This window comes from Suricata suricatta, chromosome 2 (genome assembly GCF_006229205.1).
Source record: "Suricata suricatta isolate VVHF042 chromosome 2, meerkat_22Aug2017_6uvM2_HiC, whole genome shotgun sequence".
In the NCBI taxonomy this organism is placed as follows: domain Eukaryota; kingdom Metazoa; phylum Chordata; class Mammalia; order Carnivora; family Herpestidae; genus Suricata; species Suricata suricatta.
Genome location: NC_043701.1, coordinates 17774788 through 17792585, shown reverse-complemented (window position 1 = coordinate 17792585; position 17798 = coordinate 17774788). Strand labels below are relative to the sequence as shown.

The window sequence follows — 17798 nt, the reverse complement described above, 5'->3', positions numbered from 1 at the left end:
GGGGCCATATTCCTTTCAGGGCCACTTTTCTCTTTTTCTCCCTTTTTCTCTTTTCCTCTCTCTTTGTTCACTTTTTCATAACTTTTGTCTGGGGCTCAGCAAGTTGCAAACAACAAAATCATTCAGTAGCTGTGAAGTGATCCCACCAATATTTCAAATCTTCAAAATCCCTCTGTCTCCTGAGGTTTTTCTTTTCTTTTCTTTTCTTTTTAACTGTAATCCTGGGATCTTACTTATTTGTCTCTAATAGTTTCATGAATGAGACTGAATTTAGTGCATGAAAGACTCAGCTCAGGAGTCAGAAATGGGTCACTGACTACCTTGCCAGCCCTTCTAAGGTGTTTTTCTTAAGAGTAAAGAAGAAAGGAGAGTATTAAAAAATGGTGGTGGGCCAAAGGCTAATGTGCTTCATGGGAAAGATACTTTGATTCATCGTTGATATCTATCTACCTTCTCTCTGTTAGGTCCAGATTCTCTGGTCTCCCTAGACCTGAAGCCACACCATGGACGATTTTGAACGTCGCAGAGAACTCAGGAGGCAAAAGCGGGAAGAGATGCGGCTCGAAGCGGAAAGGTAAGGACCTGGGTTGAACGGTATTTGTATTCTGTTATTAACAATGCTGGTTTCAGGCTTCAAAGATTATCCCCTGAAGGGCCAAATATATTGCACACGAAACCTTTTGCAAAAGTTGTGATGGAAAATTTTCCTGTTATGACTCTAAATTATGCATAAAAAAGAACACCACCATCAAGGGAAAGAGATTGTAGAAGAATCAAATAGTCACATTATTCAGAGCCTTTCATAGTGGAATTTTTAAATGACAAAGGCAATGTGTGGATAAAAGTTTAAAAAAGCAGTTATAATATTGAAAGGACAGGGAAAATGACAAATGCTGACAATTGTAACCAACTAGGAAATGGGAGCCTTAGGTTTAAAAATACAAAGGCAGTAAGTCCCACATGGATCTTGTGACAGATTTTTATTCTTATTAGAAAAGCAGCCAAATCCAGTAATCCATGTATTACAGGTTAATAGTTAATGGAGTTTGTTACTGTGGAGATTCTGAATCTAGCTGGAAGCTGTCATGTTGTGTGAGGCCGCTGTCGTGGTGACTTCAAGGGCAGGTTGGGGGAATGAAGCAATGACATAGGAAGCATGGGGCATAAGTGTATATTGTAAAATTTTAGGCCTCAGAGCAAAGGACAGTGGTATTTAATGTGGCTTAAATCACACAGAGCAGGCATTCGCAGTAGAAAAGTGTTAAATAATGTTCTTATAATTAAATCAATTTTGCCTCGCACAAATTCCAATGCACAGATGAAAAGATGGGAATAAGGTGATCCTTTAGTGATCCTGCAGTAGAAAATGGGAAACTTACACCTATAACAAAAGCATTGGAGGCCATAGGTTCTATGTAGGCATATGGAGAACACAGAAGAAGGTAAAATTACTACTTTTGATCAACTTGGTCAGAGTAGGCTGCCATTCACGGAGTGTCTGTGTCCATAGATATGGCACCATGAATGGTACCTGGGTTCTGTGGGTTCAGTTCCCTGCTCTTAGCCACTAATGAACTGTGTAGCCATGAGCAAGAGACTTCCCTCTAAGCCACAGTTGCCTAATTTGTAATGTAGGCATAATGTCTGCAGAACTAGTGTGGTTGTTGTGAAGATTATTGAACTTCATAAATGGCCTAATTGGTACCTGGTATATAGCAGATTTCCATAAATGATAGTAGTCATTGTTGTTTCTGTTTTTTAACCATGATCATGGGCTAAGCAAGTAAGGAACAGCAATGTAGCCATTCGGATAGCCAGAAGTAAACACCAATGGCAAGGAAAGGCAGTCCTCATCCTGTGATGAAACTAGTCCAAAAAAGCTCCCTGGAGGTGGTAGTCAATGAAGGATGCCATAATAGTGATGGAGAGCAAAGGGAGAGCCATCTTGGTGAGAGAATGACACCAGGAAAAGAACAGAGGTAGAAATAAGAACCCTGGCATAAGAGACCTATTGATTGCTTGATTGCTTAATGAGGAATGAGTTGGATGTGCACATCTTGGATGTTTCTGTTTCCCATGCAGGGCAATAAAGACTTAGCAGGGGGTGCTGTATATGATGAGATACATGGAGAAAGTGATCTATGGTGCACTGGAGTGTGGGAAGAGTTACTATTGAACATATGGTAATGAGGCCCCGAATCAGGCAGCTAATATGGAAATGAGGATCAAATATGAGAGTCGTAATAGAGGTAAAATTAGCAGACCTTGCAGGAGAGGGAGAAACTCAAAGATAATTCCAGAGAACTTAAGTCTTCAGAGCTGGCCATCTCCTGCAGTGTTCTAAGATGGGAAAACTTCTTCCGTTCTTGGGTGTACATGGTGAGGTGAGGGTGTTTAATTTCGGGTAGAAACCACATCAAAATGGGGATTCCCTCTAGATTTTTGGAGACAGATATGTTCTATCTTTCTTCAGAAAGGAAAAGAAATTATTATTAGAGAATAGGTTTGGGGACACCCAGTATGGAGCTGGTAATACAAAAGCTGAAGGTGAATGGTTGTGATAGTGTCAAGAAAGCAAGTGTAAGGTCATAAAGACATAATAGAAACCATCAGAGGAGACAAAAAATATCAGGGAAATGGAGAGAACCAGGGACAGCATCCATGTGGAATGGACATCACAACCTTCCAGGCAGCATGCAGGCCCCAGTGGGATATGCCTCATACTCTTTCTAGTGATGTGTTATATGGCCTCAGATTCAACTGCAAGTCGATGAGATATCTTTACCTGGCAAATATGTATTAAAGCACCAACCAAATATAAGGATCTGTGCTAGGGACAGGGCAAGCAATGGTTAGATACAAATAGACATGGCTTCATGTCCCTCATGTCATGCTAGGAGACCAAAGTATAGCAAGGTCAAAAAACAGACCAGGCCAGAGTATGGGGCTAGAGGAACTCAGGAATGAGGACAGTTAGTTGAGCATCAGGCTAAATCAGTATCTGCAGTGTCTTTGCTTCCAAGGTGAATAGGGAGATGGGGAATCAGTGTGAAGGCAGCAGTACTACTGAACTGCTGTGGCTAGAGCCATACTGTAATTACAGTGAATAAACTCTTTCTTTAGAACCAGGATTTTGCTTAAGAACTTTGACACACCTCCATGGTTCATTCCTTCCAGTTTTCTGTTTGGTGTGGAAGAACATGTCTTCCTTTAAAGTCAATCATAAAAGAAATGTACTCCGTGAAGCTTAGTTAGGTATCCTTAATACTCTACAATGAGTTTACACAAATTTATCCTACTCTTTTAAATTTACATTTCTGTCTGTATTAATTCTTTTAGGATATTATGTTCCATATGATTCCCTCTCTTTTTTTCCTTCCTTCCTTTCTTTTTTTTTTTTTTTGAAAAGTACTTAAGAACCTCCTTACATTCAGACTGTTACCTTTTCATGTTTCAAGATGAACCTTCTAGTTCTGTTATTCTGGGGTGTATTAAGTAAGTCCATGCTCGCTCTTTTGGATTTTGTAAAATATGATCATTTATGGGAAAGGGAAGGTCAGGTTTTATGGTTCAGCCAACTTTGATGGTAAAGTTCAGGGTGTGTTCAGGAAACAGATGGAGAGAACCAGAAATCAAGGGCCATCTAAAATTGTGGTTTTGATCTGAAGAAAAAGGAAATAGAAGACCCTGGGCAAATCCCTCTTCCTTTATCTTTAGACCTTGGCTTCCTCATCTGTAGCTGGAGTCAGTGTTTTCTCTGCGGGATTGGTGGTCATTTTTACTTTCTTACCTTTGGTATTGTCTAACTTTTTTATAATGATCATATATTTATATAAAGCAATAAGGCATTTTCCATTTTGGAAATGGAAATGTGACTCTATGGCCTTACGCATAATACCCAGGGCCAGACTGGAGAAGACCTAACTTTGCTCTGGATTTAGGGAACTAAAAGAAAGAACTCAATCCAAATCAGGAGTGCCAGTGAAGTAAATTAGCAAAACTAGAGTGGCCCCAAGGCTCAGAGCTACAGACTCATTCATTCACACCTTCAACAAATTTTAATTGGGCATCTACTCTGTTCCAAGTCCTATTTTGGGCTCTGAGGATAGACCAACAGAATGACAGAATTGGGAGAAGTATCTTTACTGCTTTTCAACCCATACAAAACCAAGTGATGATCAAGAAACTACATATTTATATCCTTAAGTATAATTTGTACCCTGACATTCACCGATACTTACTTACGCCATACCCCTGCAGCCAGTGTGGTGGAAGGGCCAACAGAGAGAAGAGAAAGTTTTGTTGACGTCCACTTCTTATACGCAGAGGCTTTCCAAATAAAAACGCCCTATTATTTCAATTAATTGTTACTGAGCTTGACTAGCAGGTGCAGTTCCACTTTGCAATGACAAATAACTTAAAACTCATACTCTCACCAGATGTTATAACCACAAATTAAAACAAGCCAGATTCTTCCACATTTCATTCATCAGAATAAATTTAAAAGATTATTTTAAAAGTCAACCCTTGTGCTATGCTGGCTTTCAAGGGTTTGGGACTGGCACATACGCTTTGTATCAGCTGCCCTGAGACTGTCATTCACCTCCTTCATTCTGCAGGTTCTGACCTAGCCCAGTTCAAGTCATCTGGCTTCCCATAACCATAACCTAGACTGTGAACCTAGCTGATCAAAAACCTCCTTCCCTTCCTCTCTTGCCCTTAGCCTGTACATTTTTCTGTTATTCACCTTCACCTTGTCCTTCATTTGGCTGTCACTCTTGAGTCCTTATGATGAGGTCTTTAGATTTGGTAAAAGGAGGTACTTCATTTGGTTACCAGAAAAATGTATTAACTGTCTATCAAGTGCAAGATACTATACTGAATGATAGGGATGAGTGGTCACCAGTCCGTGTAGTGCCCCAGTAATCACAAAGCTCATGTCGTAGGTGGATTCGTAACTTTAGAGCATTTTTGACTAAAAAGGAGGGAACAAATTTCGATAGAATAAATTGAGCAAGTAATCGGTGAACATTCTAAATGCATTGTTTCTAAGTGAAAGATACTGTTTGTACACATCTCAAATTAAACTGTACTTTTAAATCAGTTACCTATTTGAACAAATAATTCATTTTGCTCTTTATTATTCTTCACCTATATTATGAGAATAAAATATTAGTGGGTATATTCTGCTTCCCTTTCTGTATCTGTCTTTTCTTTCAGTACCTCTCTGTCTTTATCTATTTCTGAGTGCATCTTAATGCAGTTTCCCCTGGTCTATATGTATCTTCATTGACACTTCATTCCTTTGTCTCCATTTCTCCTCCCATCTGTGTACTAATCCATTTGACACTGGTTTATTTATGCAGGTGCTTTTGTATCATCAGGGAATACATACATTTCATGGGAGAAAATGTAGGGGAAGTGGAAATATTTTCAAAGGGGTCAAATTCAGCTCTCCTCCTATTCAAGTAGAAAGTAGAAGTAGAAAAATATGCTAGGCCTTTTACATGTATCTGGCAAAGATGGACTGATTACAGCACCAGCAGTAGGTGTGTCTGTCTGAATAGAACATGTGTGTTCTACATAAGTAAAGAAACATAAGAAGGTATCAACAGTGAGAGGCAGTAGAGCTTAGCAGTCAAGGGCATGAACCATGCTGTCAAATCCCAGATCTGCCACTTATTAGTTACATGACTTTGAAAATTATTTGATATTTCTAACCTTGTTTTCTCCTCTATTAAATGGGGGAAATAATAATATTCACCTCATAGGTTTTTATGGGGGAAACAAAGGGATAATACATGAAACTATTAACATAGTACTAATCATCTGGGGTTTATTACAGAATGCTTTATTCAAGTATTTTGTCTATTGAGTGTTACTCAATAAACATCACTACTCATTACGACTATATATTTCTAATTTGATTCTTTATAACACACAAATAAATGAAGACATACTTTACATTTACCAGAAAACAAAATAAAAAATATGAAGGTTTTCTTTCTATACTTCTCAGAGGCTATAAGAACGTTAGGCAAGATAAAGAGCAGGAATGTTACTTAGTGAAGAGTTTTGAGTGGATGTGATTGGGAACAAGGTCTGAGGAAGGACTGCGCCGTCTCAGCCAGAAGAATCCATCCTGATTCAGGCTGAGCTCTTCCTTTGCATGTGGCCAAAAGGATTTTGAGCTTGGGTTGTATCTGCTGAGAAGCCTGCAGTGATGTTCTCTCCATGAGGAGATCTTCAGTCAGACACACTTTTGCCAGTGCCTGGCTTGTTCTCACAACAAATCGCTCTCCTACTTTTCAAGACGTGAATTCATTACATTCCCGGCTCATGCTGTCCACATCCAACATGAGGTTCTTTTTCTGATCAGAAGAAAGGCCCTTATTGTCAAGCGGTGTTATCAGATTCTGAGGCTCACAGACATAAATAAAACGAATGAAAACACTCCTGCTGTTGTCATTGTTCATACATGTTTATGAGCCTCTGAAATATGCTGATGATTAGACATTTGAAAGTAAATATTTTCACTACCATAGAAAAACAAACAATTTTTAAAAATCCACCGAGTGTAAGCAGCTCCCTCTCAGATCTCTGTCACTAAAACGTTTTTACAGGAGTTAATAGTGTGGCCAATCAATGGTTATAGAGCACACAGACACAAAGACACTTTTATTTGCAATGCTTAGTGCTATGACCTTGAAATTTTAAATCAAAATCTTTCCAATGCAATTTCTTGTTATTCTGTAATCAGATAATTATTTCTCATTAGGAAGTTAAGTAAAAATTTCTTTCAAAATGTCTAAATTCTTAAAGTAGCTAAATTTGCTCAACACTATTCTTCAGTTCCTTCAGAAAATCTGTCACTCCAAGGAGCAAAACAAGTGTTAGGATTTGTATCTACATTTCTGTTTTGAGTTAAAAGGCTTTTTTCAAGTCATTTGTTTGGAAGATATTTTAAACTACTTCTGTAAGGTTTTTATATTTAATTTGATATTGTTTAGGATCAGCGCCACTAGAATGTAGGGCCCGGACAAAATGAGAGAGATAATTTTCACCTAAGAGATCTTTCCTTACTTATTTGTGTTCAGCCACATGAAGAATCAAAATATATATGTATATCCATATCCTCCCTCTCGTTCTCTCTCATTCTGAATAGACATGATTTATTCCTCTATTAAGTTTTAAATGGTTAAATTATAAATGGTAAAGATGGCATCCTTGGACCAGTTTCCACTAACCGGCTAGTTCTTCTGCTGCTAAAATTATCCCACTTTAAGGTGACCAGTGGAGCATCAAGAGTCTAGGATCTACCCAATATGACAGTCATTTAGTAGAAATTGAAAATCTAAGTGCACCTGGGTGGCTTAGTTGGTTAAGCATCCAACTTTTGATCTTGGCTCAGGTCATGATCTCAGTTCATGAGTTCAAGCCCTGCATCAGACTCTCCACTGACAGTGCAGAGTCTACTTGGGATTCTCTCTCTCTCTCTCTCTCTCTCTCTCTCTCTCTCTCTCTGCCCCTCTCCTGCTCATGTGTATTCTCTCTCTCTCTCAAAAATAAATAAATAAAATTAAAACTTTAAAAATCACCTACTCTAGCCATGCCCAATTTATCAGTGATGTCTTTTATTTAAGATGTTACATATGCAAAACATAACTCAAAATTTTACCTGAAGAGTTCAGTTCAGCAAAAACAGTTCTCAAGTGGGAAAAAGTATCAGCCAAATTTCTCTTCTAGTGCTAGAAAGAAGGAACTGTAATTTGTTTAGCATCAACCAAGCATCAGATTATGTGATATGCTTTATAGACCTTATATAATTTAGTTATCAAAACAACCCTATGTCCTTATTTGGTCTGTTCAGGCTGCTATACCAGAACACCACAGATTGGGTGGCTTATAAACAACAGAAGCATCTCTAGAGGCTGGGAAGTCCAAGATCCACAGCGGTGAGGCTCTGCTTCCTGATTCATTGACAGCTGCCGTCTTGCTGTGTCCTCACATGGTGGGAGGGGCACGTGTGTTCTCTGGGTCTCTTTTATAAAGGACACTTATCCCATTCACAAGAGTGCCATCCTCATGACCTAATCACCCCTGCAAATCCCCAGTTCCAAATACCATCACAGTGGGTGTTAGGTTTCAACATCTGGGTGTGAAGGAGGGCAGCAAACATTCAGTTTGTAGCAGACCTCGATATTGTTATCCCTATTTTATAGTCAAGGAATCTATAGGTCTGGAAAGTTAAGTAACGTGTCTACTTTCACATAGCTAGGGAGTGCTGTCCAGTTCTTCCTGCCCCAAATCTCAAAACTTTTCTATTGTAATAGATTGATCAATGGACTCTTTCATGTTTCAGCTGCTTGTCTTGGCTGAAAGTCCATCATCTCCACAATGCCAAAATAACTCCCTAAGATGGGGAAAAATTATTCAAAGAAACAGACTAAATCAGGCTATTGGGCCTAATTGGACTGTTCTTTATGCTTATTCAGGTAAATTGCTTTCATGTGTAGACACAGTCATTGTTTTATTTGCCTTCTAAAACTATCCTGTGTTATTCCCATTTCACAGAAAAATAGAAACAGAGAAGATCAAGTTTTCCCCTGGAAGCCAAAAAAGGTTGTTGGCATAACTGCTCTTGACTTTTCTTTGGATTTTTCTCAATAAGACTATATTCACCATTAGGACAGGGACTTAGTCACATCATCACTCATAAAAGCTTACGGCTGTCACTGACCTTATAGATAATCTTCTGTAATGGAATGTTACATTTTCACTTTTGGACCACACACTACTTTGAGTCTCTGATGAAAGCTATAGACCCTCCTCCAAGAAAAATGCACATATGCACCCTCAAAACTTGGCACTTCCTTTCAGTGGCGTCATGAACCTCCATCCACAGACCTCCTGGGGGCCCATGAAACTCGGGCCAAGAATCCCTCATCTAATGAATTTTAAAAGCTTCATTTTACATATGAAGAAACTTAAGTCTAGAGATGCTGACCTCCTCTAGATCACCCAGCTAAGCTGAGGTAGAGCCTTCTTGCACTGTGCATTTATTCATCTCCCCGAATAAATGAAGCTGTCAGTAACAAATGTCCCAGCTATTGATTAGGACAATTGAGCATACTTCTGGGAAAATATAAATACTAGAATGTATTGCACATGGAGTGTGGTTTTTCTAATTTGAAAACAATTTACTGATAATATTTCTAAAGGAGATTTTTTTCAGATTACTTCATGGGGAGTAAAATGAAAAGCAAAGAAAGATAGGTGGATAGGCAGAATGAAAGCAATCAATTGTTAGGAACTGGGAATCCAATTTTGCCAAGTAAAGAAGGAGAAAAAAGCTGGTGACTGTGCAAATAGAACCCTATCTGCCATCAGTTTTAGAAGTCTTTTACTTGGCCTCTGTTTTCTTGGCAAGATTTCTTTAAATGAAGCTTAATTATGATACTAAGTTATTATGTAGCATTTCTTTACCCTTACCAGTTCCTTTTAGCAATTCAAACTCATCAAAGGATTTTTCTCACTAAATATGTGAAAGAACTGGTTTGATTCAGTAAAGATTTTATGTTTCATCTTTATCGCTACTATCTTTTGAGAGGATGGGACCGGCTGGAGGGGGACACAGATACGATGCCTTTCAGAGCACAGGATCCTTCAGACTTGGGTTTGAATCGCAGCAGGGTTACCCAGGAACTCATTTTCTTATCAGGAAAATGGCCATCATAACAGTTCATAGGGTTTCATGTAGATTAAAAAGCACTAGATGGATAGATGACAGATAGATGATATGTAAGTAAATAGGTAGGTATGTACGTAGATAGGTAGAAAGGAAAGGAAGAAGGGAGGAAGGGAGGCAGGAAGGGGGAAAGGAAGGAAGAAAAGAAATAAATATTTGACTAGTGCTCAGTAAATGAGACCTGTATGTTACTGTATTTTGGCTGGCTAGAGGACATGGTAAGGAAGAAGCTATCAGGAAAGCCCCCTCCAGGTCACTGAAATTGCACAGTCCTCATGTCTTAAGCCAGTTTGGTCTAATCTCGACTGTTTCGAGGCTGTTTTAGCAGCCTGCTTTGAAAGTGATGGGAGAACTATGGATATGAAATCTCCACGCTGAAAAGAAAATCTATCTCCTTATTTCTAAGAGTCTGTTTAAATTTTCCCTAATGGTCTTTATCTCAATAAGTTATATATCTAATATTCAATTAATCATATATTTTACATAGTTATATTTTGCCTTGTGGAATTATTGGGGTTTTTTCATATTACATACTTATGGTCTCAGTGTCACTAAAGCAGTAACCAAAAGCCTCTCAACCATATATACAAATACTGTACCAATAATATAAAGAATTTATGTACCCATTTTTCACAAAATAATTTTTAATCATTTTATTCTAAATTTATTATTTTAATTATGAACAAACTGATACGTGCAAAATAATGTTATATAAGGCATACAGAAGTTATAAATCACTGTAATGCACATATTACAAAGTTATCACTGAGCTTTAAGATCTAGAACAGTTTCAATACCACTGAAACTTTCAACTGACCTCTCCAATCCCACCCCCTTGCCTCTCCATCAACAGAAGTAACTAGAATCCTGAATAATTCATTTATTTTTAAATAGAAATCTAAATAAGATAATATGAATTGGTGATAGTTTTTCCAGACCTTGTGATCCAGGGCATACTAAGATTCTCTCCCAACTCTTGAAAGTGTTAATGAGAGGCCATTGTTGCTTGAGAGTGCCTTTCTAAACACACAAGTCAAGAGTGGTCTGCTGTCTAAGGCCGGGAACCTTAGAGAGGAGTATTACAAACCAAGAATTCTCTACAAATAAAGAATTTTCCTCAAAATCAAATAAAAATGTAATGAAATCTATCAAATATGTATGTTGAATCTATCGATTCTGCCCATTCGTGTTCTCACTGACCAGCCAGATGTAAGAGATCTGCATATGTAGCCTTCATTTGGCCAGGTGGGAGTGGTAGACAGGAATCCTTACAGACTCTTCCAAATCCTTAGTCAAGGGAAATCTACTGCTTTGAAGTCTTCTAAGGAAGTTCTTGACCTTCATTATCCCCAAGGTGCTTAGCAGTGTTCCAAGAAAGTATCACAGCAATGGCAGCATGAGCATGTTGGAATGATGTAGTAGTGGCAGAATTAGTGGATTCTCAGTCATCGTGAATAAGGTTAGAGGAATATGTGCATATTTTGTAAATAGAATCACTTCTTTTCACTAGTGTGCCACCTGGTAAGCAGTGTTCATCAACAGTTTTGTAAGAATGTAATTTTTAAAGAACTTTGGAAACATTTGCTTACTTTTAAAAGCTTAATTTGCTAATTATAAATCACCTTTAGGTTTACAATTGTTAAACAAGTTTCTGATGTTTTCTTAGCCTGGCAGAAGTCACCAGTTTTGAACATACTTTCAAAACGAAATTTCTTTTAAAATATCCCATCATTTGTATTGGCCTTTTTTCCAGTTAGTCTAGATTGGTGAGATCTGACATTGCATTTGAGACTAATACCAATTGACTAAGTTAAAATGTGAGAGTTTATTTTCCATTTTAATAACTCCCTACATCACATACAGTTCCTTTGTTGGAATAAAAATCTTGGTAAAGTACACATCAGCCACTATAAATAGCAGCCATAAGCCTGTACATTCAGAAGAGTCTCCAGAGAGTGTATTTTAAACTACACATTGTTTAGAATAGGAAATTCTTCCAATGTTCATATTTTCCATTGTGGGTGACATGGACTATCCTTTATCACATCTTCACGAGCTTCCATTTTCCTGTACCAGTTAGGAAGCCAACTGATAACTTGCCAGGAGATTGCTCAATATGTGCTTTTTATTTGCCTAAGGCTAACCTGGGTCTTATTGTCCAGTAGGAATTCTGCATAAGGAGGGGCTTTGCGAATGAAAGCTATGTTAACTCCGAAAGCCAGCAGCAGCAACCAGATCATGAAAAGGTCCTTTCTTTATGGAGCTAGTCACTATACCGTACCTACTTAGAAGAGCAGCAGTCAACCCATATTTGATTCCCACAGAAAACCTTGCACTGTTGGCAGGTGTTTCTGGGGAATTCAAGAGACTAACAGGAAAAATAAATGGGCAGGAAGGGAACAAACAGCCGAGCAGGATGAGATGATGGGTCACCGTGCTCATTGAAAGACACGGAGCTCCGCAGGTACAATTACCCGGCATCGTGCCCAGGCACTGTTGGCAGCTCTAGGAGATGTGCTGCCCACTCCTTCCTTGAGCAGTCCTTCTGTTTCTCTAATCAACTGTTGTGTAAATCTTGATTGTTTTCAGTGGGGCCCATTCGAGGGACCTAATGTTCACCCACCATTTCTCCTCCCTTGATGAAGAAGATGAGAAACTACCATTGAGGGGCCTTGGACAAAACTTATGATATGGAAAGAGTTGATGTCTGATGTTCTTCCTTCCTGCTACTCCCCTTTTAAGAGCCTATAACTCTTTCTACCCAACCATGGAAGCCAAATATCTGTCTGTTTCTGAGTCAGCATCCTCAGAGTATATCCTGGCTACCCAGGGAGTATCATTGCTACAGAAGCTCCATGGGTTACAAACTGAACAGAATGAAATTTTGTAAAACTCAGGGCTGAGGCAGGATGGAAATTCCTAGTGCTTTCATTTCTAAGTGCCTCCCGTCACAGGAACATGAATACAAGTTCTATCTCGCTATGGCATTTGTCAGAGCTGTGATAGAGCTGAACAGGGAGGCATCCTCTGCAGAAAGGAGCTGGTTTTCCATGGGAACTCTGCCTGAGTGCAAAAGTACTGCTAAGAGACCTATTCTGGTATCCCATTGGGTTATATGGTCAGAAATTAAAACTCTCTCTCCTACATTCTCTGAAAAGAGTTTGAAAATCCAACCATTGAACCTAGACTTGCTAACATGTCCAAGAGCACACAGTCTGTGGCCACGTCAAATCTGGAAACTGTTTCATTCTAATGCGGGTGCTTTTTTCTCTGCATTATGCTGTGCCCAGCCCATTTAACTGCCTCTGACTCTACAAAAATACCTTATAGATCAAGGATAAAAGGGGACACACTGGATAAAAGTTAAGCAGATCTGGACCTCTTCATCTCTCAGATAGATCTAACACTCCTCAGGGTGGCTGAAAAATTAAATGAGATATGATCACATGCCACATGCAAAGAAGGGGTGGTTCACGTGGTTTATTTATTATGTAGAGATGCCTGTGTGATTCAGGAAATCGGATTCACTTCTAGTTTACTTTACGTGGAGTTGCAAGTTCATTCTGATCATATACTGGGTTCCAAAGGGATTTTCATACTTCGTACTCGGCTATCTCATGTGATCTGATGGGGCCTCAGGCATTCTAGGCTTCCAAATATCAGGCACAGAGAAAATGCTGTAAAAGGTTACCTGTCACTCTCCTAGAGCCTTTCACCCTTCAAGAGGGCTTATGACTTCAACTGCAGATTAGAAAAAAAAAAAAGCGAAGCCATTTTATCTTCCCTTTCCCTTAGTTGTGAACTAAGGAGACCATTCCAGAGATTTTAAATGATGACTTTGGGGCACCTGGATGGCTCAGTCAGTTGAGTGTCCAGCTTCAGCTCAGGTCATGATCTCACAGATGTGGGTTCGAGGCCTGCATCAGGCTCTGTGCTGATATCTATCTAGCTCAGAACCTGGAGCCTGTCTTCAGATACTGTGTCTCCCTCTCTCTGACCCTCCCCTGCTCATGCCATCTCTCTCTCTCTCTCTCTCTCTCTCTCTCTCTCTCTCAAAAATAAATAAAACATTAAAAAAATTTTAATGATGACTTTATCGCAATCAAAATAAAACCCTGCCATCAGTCACTTACTTGTGTGGTTTTGCATGTAAGTTAGCAAAGATCCTCCAACTCAGTGGGATTCTGTGATCTTCCACACCATTGTCTTTCCCCTCCCCAATCTCTTATAACTGGAACTCTTACACAGCTGGAAGGCCCAGCTGAACTTGCATCCTCTGGAAACATCTTCCAAAAGGCTCCCTGTCAAAGTGACTTCCTACCTTGAGTCTCCCTTGGCTCTTTAAATGCATGTGAATTATTATATTATATATTATATATACTTAGTTATATTAATTATTACTATGTTATATGCATATTCATATGTCTGTTTAACCCACCAAATTAAAAACTACATCTTACACACTTTTATTTCCCCAAAGACCAGTACACAGTGTCGAATAAATTGATGAATAAACAGCTATTTCAATTCATATCTATGTACCAAGGCATATTTTGCTCAGTTCGCTAACATATTTATAGGGAGGCAGAAATGTTAGTGACCTTCCTGGCATTCTCCAAATACTGACACCATTCATATCTTCCTTGGGGCTCCATCACTACCTTGCTGAGCCACTGGATTTTTGACTCCCTATCTTTTTCCCTAGAGATACAAAGAAGCTCATGTATTTCTCTGATTATTAAGGATACTTGGACTTCTACCTCATATGATTTTTATCATTATGCTTAAGTTGCATCATGGAGGCAAATGACATTAATATGCTAAGAATCAATTCCCTTTAGTTGGCCTGTTTACTCTAATACTCAAACACCTAATGATACGTGCATTGTAAGATCTGCTGATTATCCAGTTATAGGGTCTATACCAAACCCTAAAGAGTGCAGCAGTGAACAATCTATAATCAAGAATTTCTCTAATGGAAGACCATGTCTGTTGTCGAGAGGAGTGAACTTCTTCAGTTGATCTGGGAGCAAAGGCAGAAGTAGGTGAGGGACAGAGCCAACCTCCAGATATCATTTATCAACACTCCTTTTGAAATAAAAGAATGTTGAACATACAAGTTGAGTCTCAAGTCTAAATAGTGGATTTTTTTCTAGTATTGGGAGGTACTGATGAACCAAGAAAAAAAAAGAAATCTATTATAATCCGTTTAACCAAGATATGGGGGGTTAATTTTATTTTCAGTGAAGTGGAGCCTTTTTTTATGTTTTTATAAATACATACATCTTTAAAGTATGATTTTAGAAGAGGAGGAGGATTTATAAATAACTACTAGTCAAAATTCTAGATTAAGATTCAGATTAATTCAGTAAACATTGACTATGATACAACAAATTCTATAGTAGGCATTAAGTTTCTTGATTATAAAGGTATGCCCTTTGGTTAATTGTTCACATAAAATTTGTAAGCAATAAAATCGATGAACTGCAACACCAGAACATATAATACTGGAATTACTGTAGAATAGCCTCAAAATTGTATCTTTTAATTTTTTTTTATGTTTATTTATATTTGAGAGAGAGAGAGCATAAGCTGGGGAGGGACAGAGAAAGAGAGGGAGACAAAGAATCCAAAGCAGATTCCAGGCTCTGAGCTATCAGCACAAACCGCGTTGAGGGGCTCAGACTCATGAACCACAAGATCATGACCTGAGCTGAAGTCAGATGCTTAACTGACTGAGCCACCAGGCGCCCATGTATCTTTTAATTTTTAATTTAATTTCTAATTCTTACATCCACCGAGAAAGAGTCAGAAGGCAAGCTAGTTTGACATCCTAAAAAGACACTGAATTCTGATATACCTCGGAGAATCCCAGTACTCTAGCCTTCAATGTGTTCTAGAAGCTGGATGCAGGGGTGCCTTGGGGAGTCAGTTAGTTAAGTGTCCCTTGATTTCTTTTTTTTTTAATGTTTTATTTTTTTGAGAGGGAAACAGTCTGAGCAGAGGAGGGTCAGAGAGACAGGGAGACACAGAATCTGAAGACAGGCTCTGAGCTAGCTGTCAGCACAGAGCCTGATGTGGGGCTCGAACCCACAAACCTGAGATCATGACCTAGGTCGAAGTCAGACGCTTCACCGACTGAGGCGCCCCAAGTGTCCCTTGATTTCAACTCAGGTCATGATTTCACGGGTCTGTGGGATTGATTCCTGTGTTGGGCTCTGCAATGACAGCATGGAGCCTGCTTGGAATCCTGTCTCTGTCTCTGTCTCTGTCTCTGTCTCTCTCTCTTTCCCTTTCCTCCACTCGTGCGGATGAGTGCACACATGCTCCCTCTCAGAATAAATAAAACACTTTTAAAAAGCTGGATGCATATTTCAGATCATTGGATCTCAAATTTAAAATGTCTGTCCACTATTTTTTGCATAAGTATTATCCATTTTTTTCTTTGTTGTCTTCATAAGATCTTAATATTAAAAAGATTTCCAGATAAATTTTGACTTTTAACCGAGAAAAATGGATATGATTTTTTTTAATTAAAGGCTTTCACTGAAAACCCTGCCTGGTTCTAGTCTATTAATTAATGAATAAAAAAAAGAGCTCCATTTGCTTTTCCTGCCTTGATCCTAATGATAGCTTAATTTCACTTCTCAATAACATCAAAGCAAAGTAACATATTAAAGCTGAAAAGCTTTTACCTAGTCTATTTCTAATCTCCTGTGTCAAGCTGCCACCATAAAGGCATCCAAAAATTCTACAAAAGAACATTTATAATCAATGCAATGAATTCAATGCACATAAGTGTTTAATTCCATTAGGTCTCCCAGATGCCAGCAAGTGTAACAACTGTAATCGATTGTCTTAGTCATTTGGGGCTGCTCTAATAGAACACCATTGACCAGATGGCTTAAACAACAAACATTTATTTATTGCAGTTCTGGAGGCTGGGAAGTCCAAATATCAAGGTGCTGGCAGATCCAGTATCTCGTGAGGGCCCGCTTCCTCATTTGCAGTTGGTCATTTTCTTGTTGTATCCTCACTTGTTGAAGAGAGAGATAGAAAAAGCAAGCTCTCTTGTGTCTCTTCTTGTAAGGGCACTAATCCCATTCATGAGGACTTCACCTTTGTGACCTTCAATTGCCTCCCCAAAGCCCTGCCTCCTAATATGGTCACATGGGGGTTAGGATTTCAACACATGAAGTTTTCAAGGACACAAATATTCAGTCCAGCTCATCTGTGTATTAGCAAGTCTCAACAAAGAATGGGCCAATAGAAGAGGTTTACATGAATGCCAAGTCCAAGGCCAGGGTTGGCAATGGCATTGGACTTTCCAAATGAGAAGGACTTTGAATCTCTGGGTTCATTCAGTCTTGTGACATGAAAAGCATTCTCTCCACTGAGAGAGGTGTTTCTTCATGTCCTCCCTTGGCTTGGGTAAAATACTCATCATGATGATTTCACCTCCCTTTGCTCTGACTTCATTACCAATGAAGGACTGGTAGGTGACTGGTAGGCTTCCTGACATCACGGGTTGGGGAATGGTGGGAATAGGAGAGCTCTCCAGGCACTGAAGAGGGAGGTCATCCATTCTCTTAACTGGCATTAATTAGCACTCTGATGTCCACATCAGTGTCTTGTGAGTCTGTTAGCCCTCAGTCTTCCTGAGACCTATCAATTTGGAGAACTCCCAAAACCGAGTTGGTGGTGCAACAAAGCTTCTAGATCCTATACTACACTGAATACTCCAAAAAAAAAATCACTCTGGGGAAGCCTCTAGGAGGACCGGCCAACATGCCTTATTTGTGTGGCATCTCTGTTCCATTTTTGGCTCTCTTCAACCCAGAGAGCAAAAAGCAAGTATTTGTTGAGTGTCTGCTGTATGGCAGGCAATGTTTGAGGCTGTATCAGGTGCCAGTGAGGTGCTATGAAATATCCCTGCCGGCAAAAAGGTTACAGTTTATTTGGTGAGAAAAGGTATATACACATGAACAGTGCATAAATAAGCCTCTGTGTGTGTATTCATCTATTTATACCTATAGATCAGCATCATAAT

General features: G+C 39.0%; 1 protein-coding gene across 5 annotated transcripts in view; it reads left to right on the top strand.

The window, feature by feature from the left end:
* The window catches only part of CALD1 (caldesmon 1), a 184350-nt gene that overhangs the window by 84357 nt on the left and 82195 nt on the right, over positions 1 to 17798 (top strand). For all 5 annotated transcript variants that reach the window (XM_029923041.1, XM_029923040.1, XM_029923038.1 and 2 more), the window contains exon 3: positions 465 to 574. In XM_029923041.1, the coding sequence (XP_029778901.1) occupies positions 504 to 574 (71 nt within the window). In that variant the 5' untranslated portion in view covers positions 465 to 503. The remainder of the gene's footprint in view (positions 1 to 464; positions 575 to 17798) is intronic.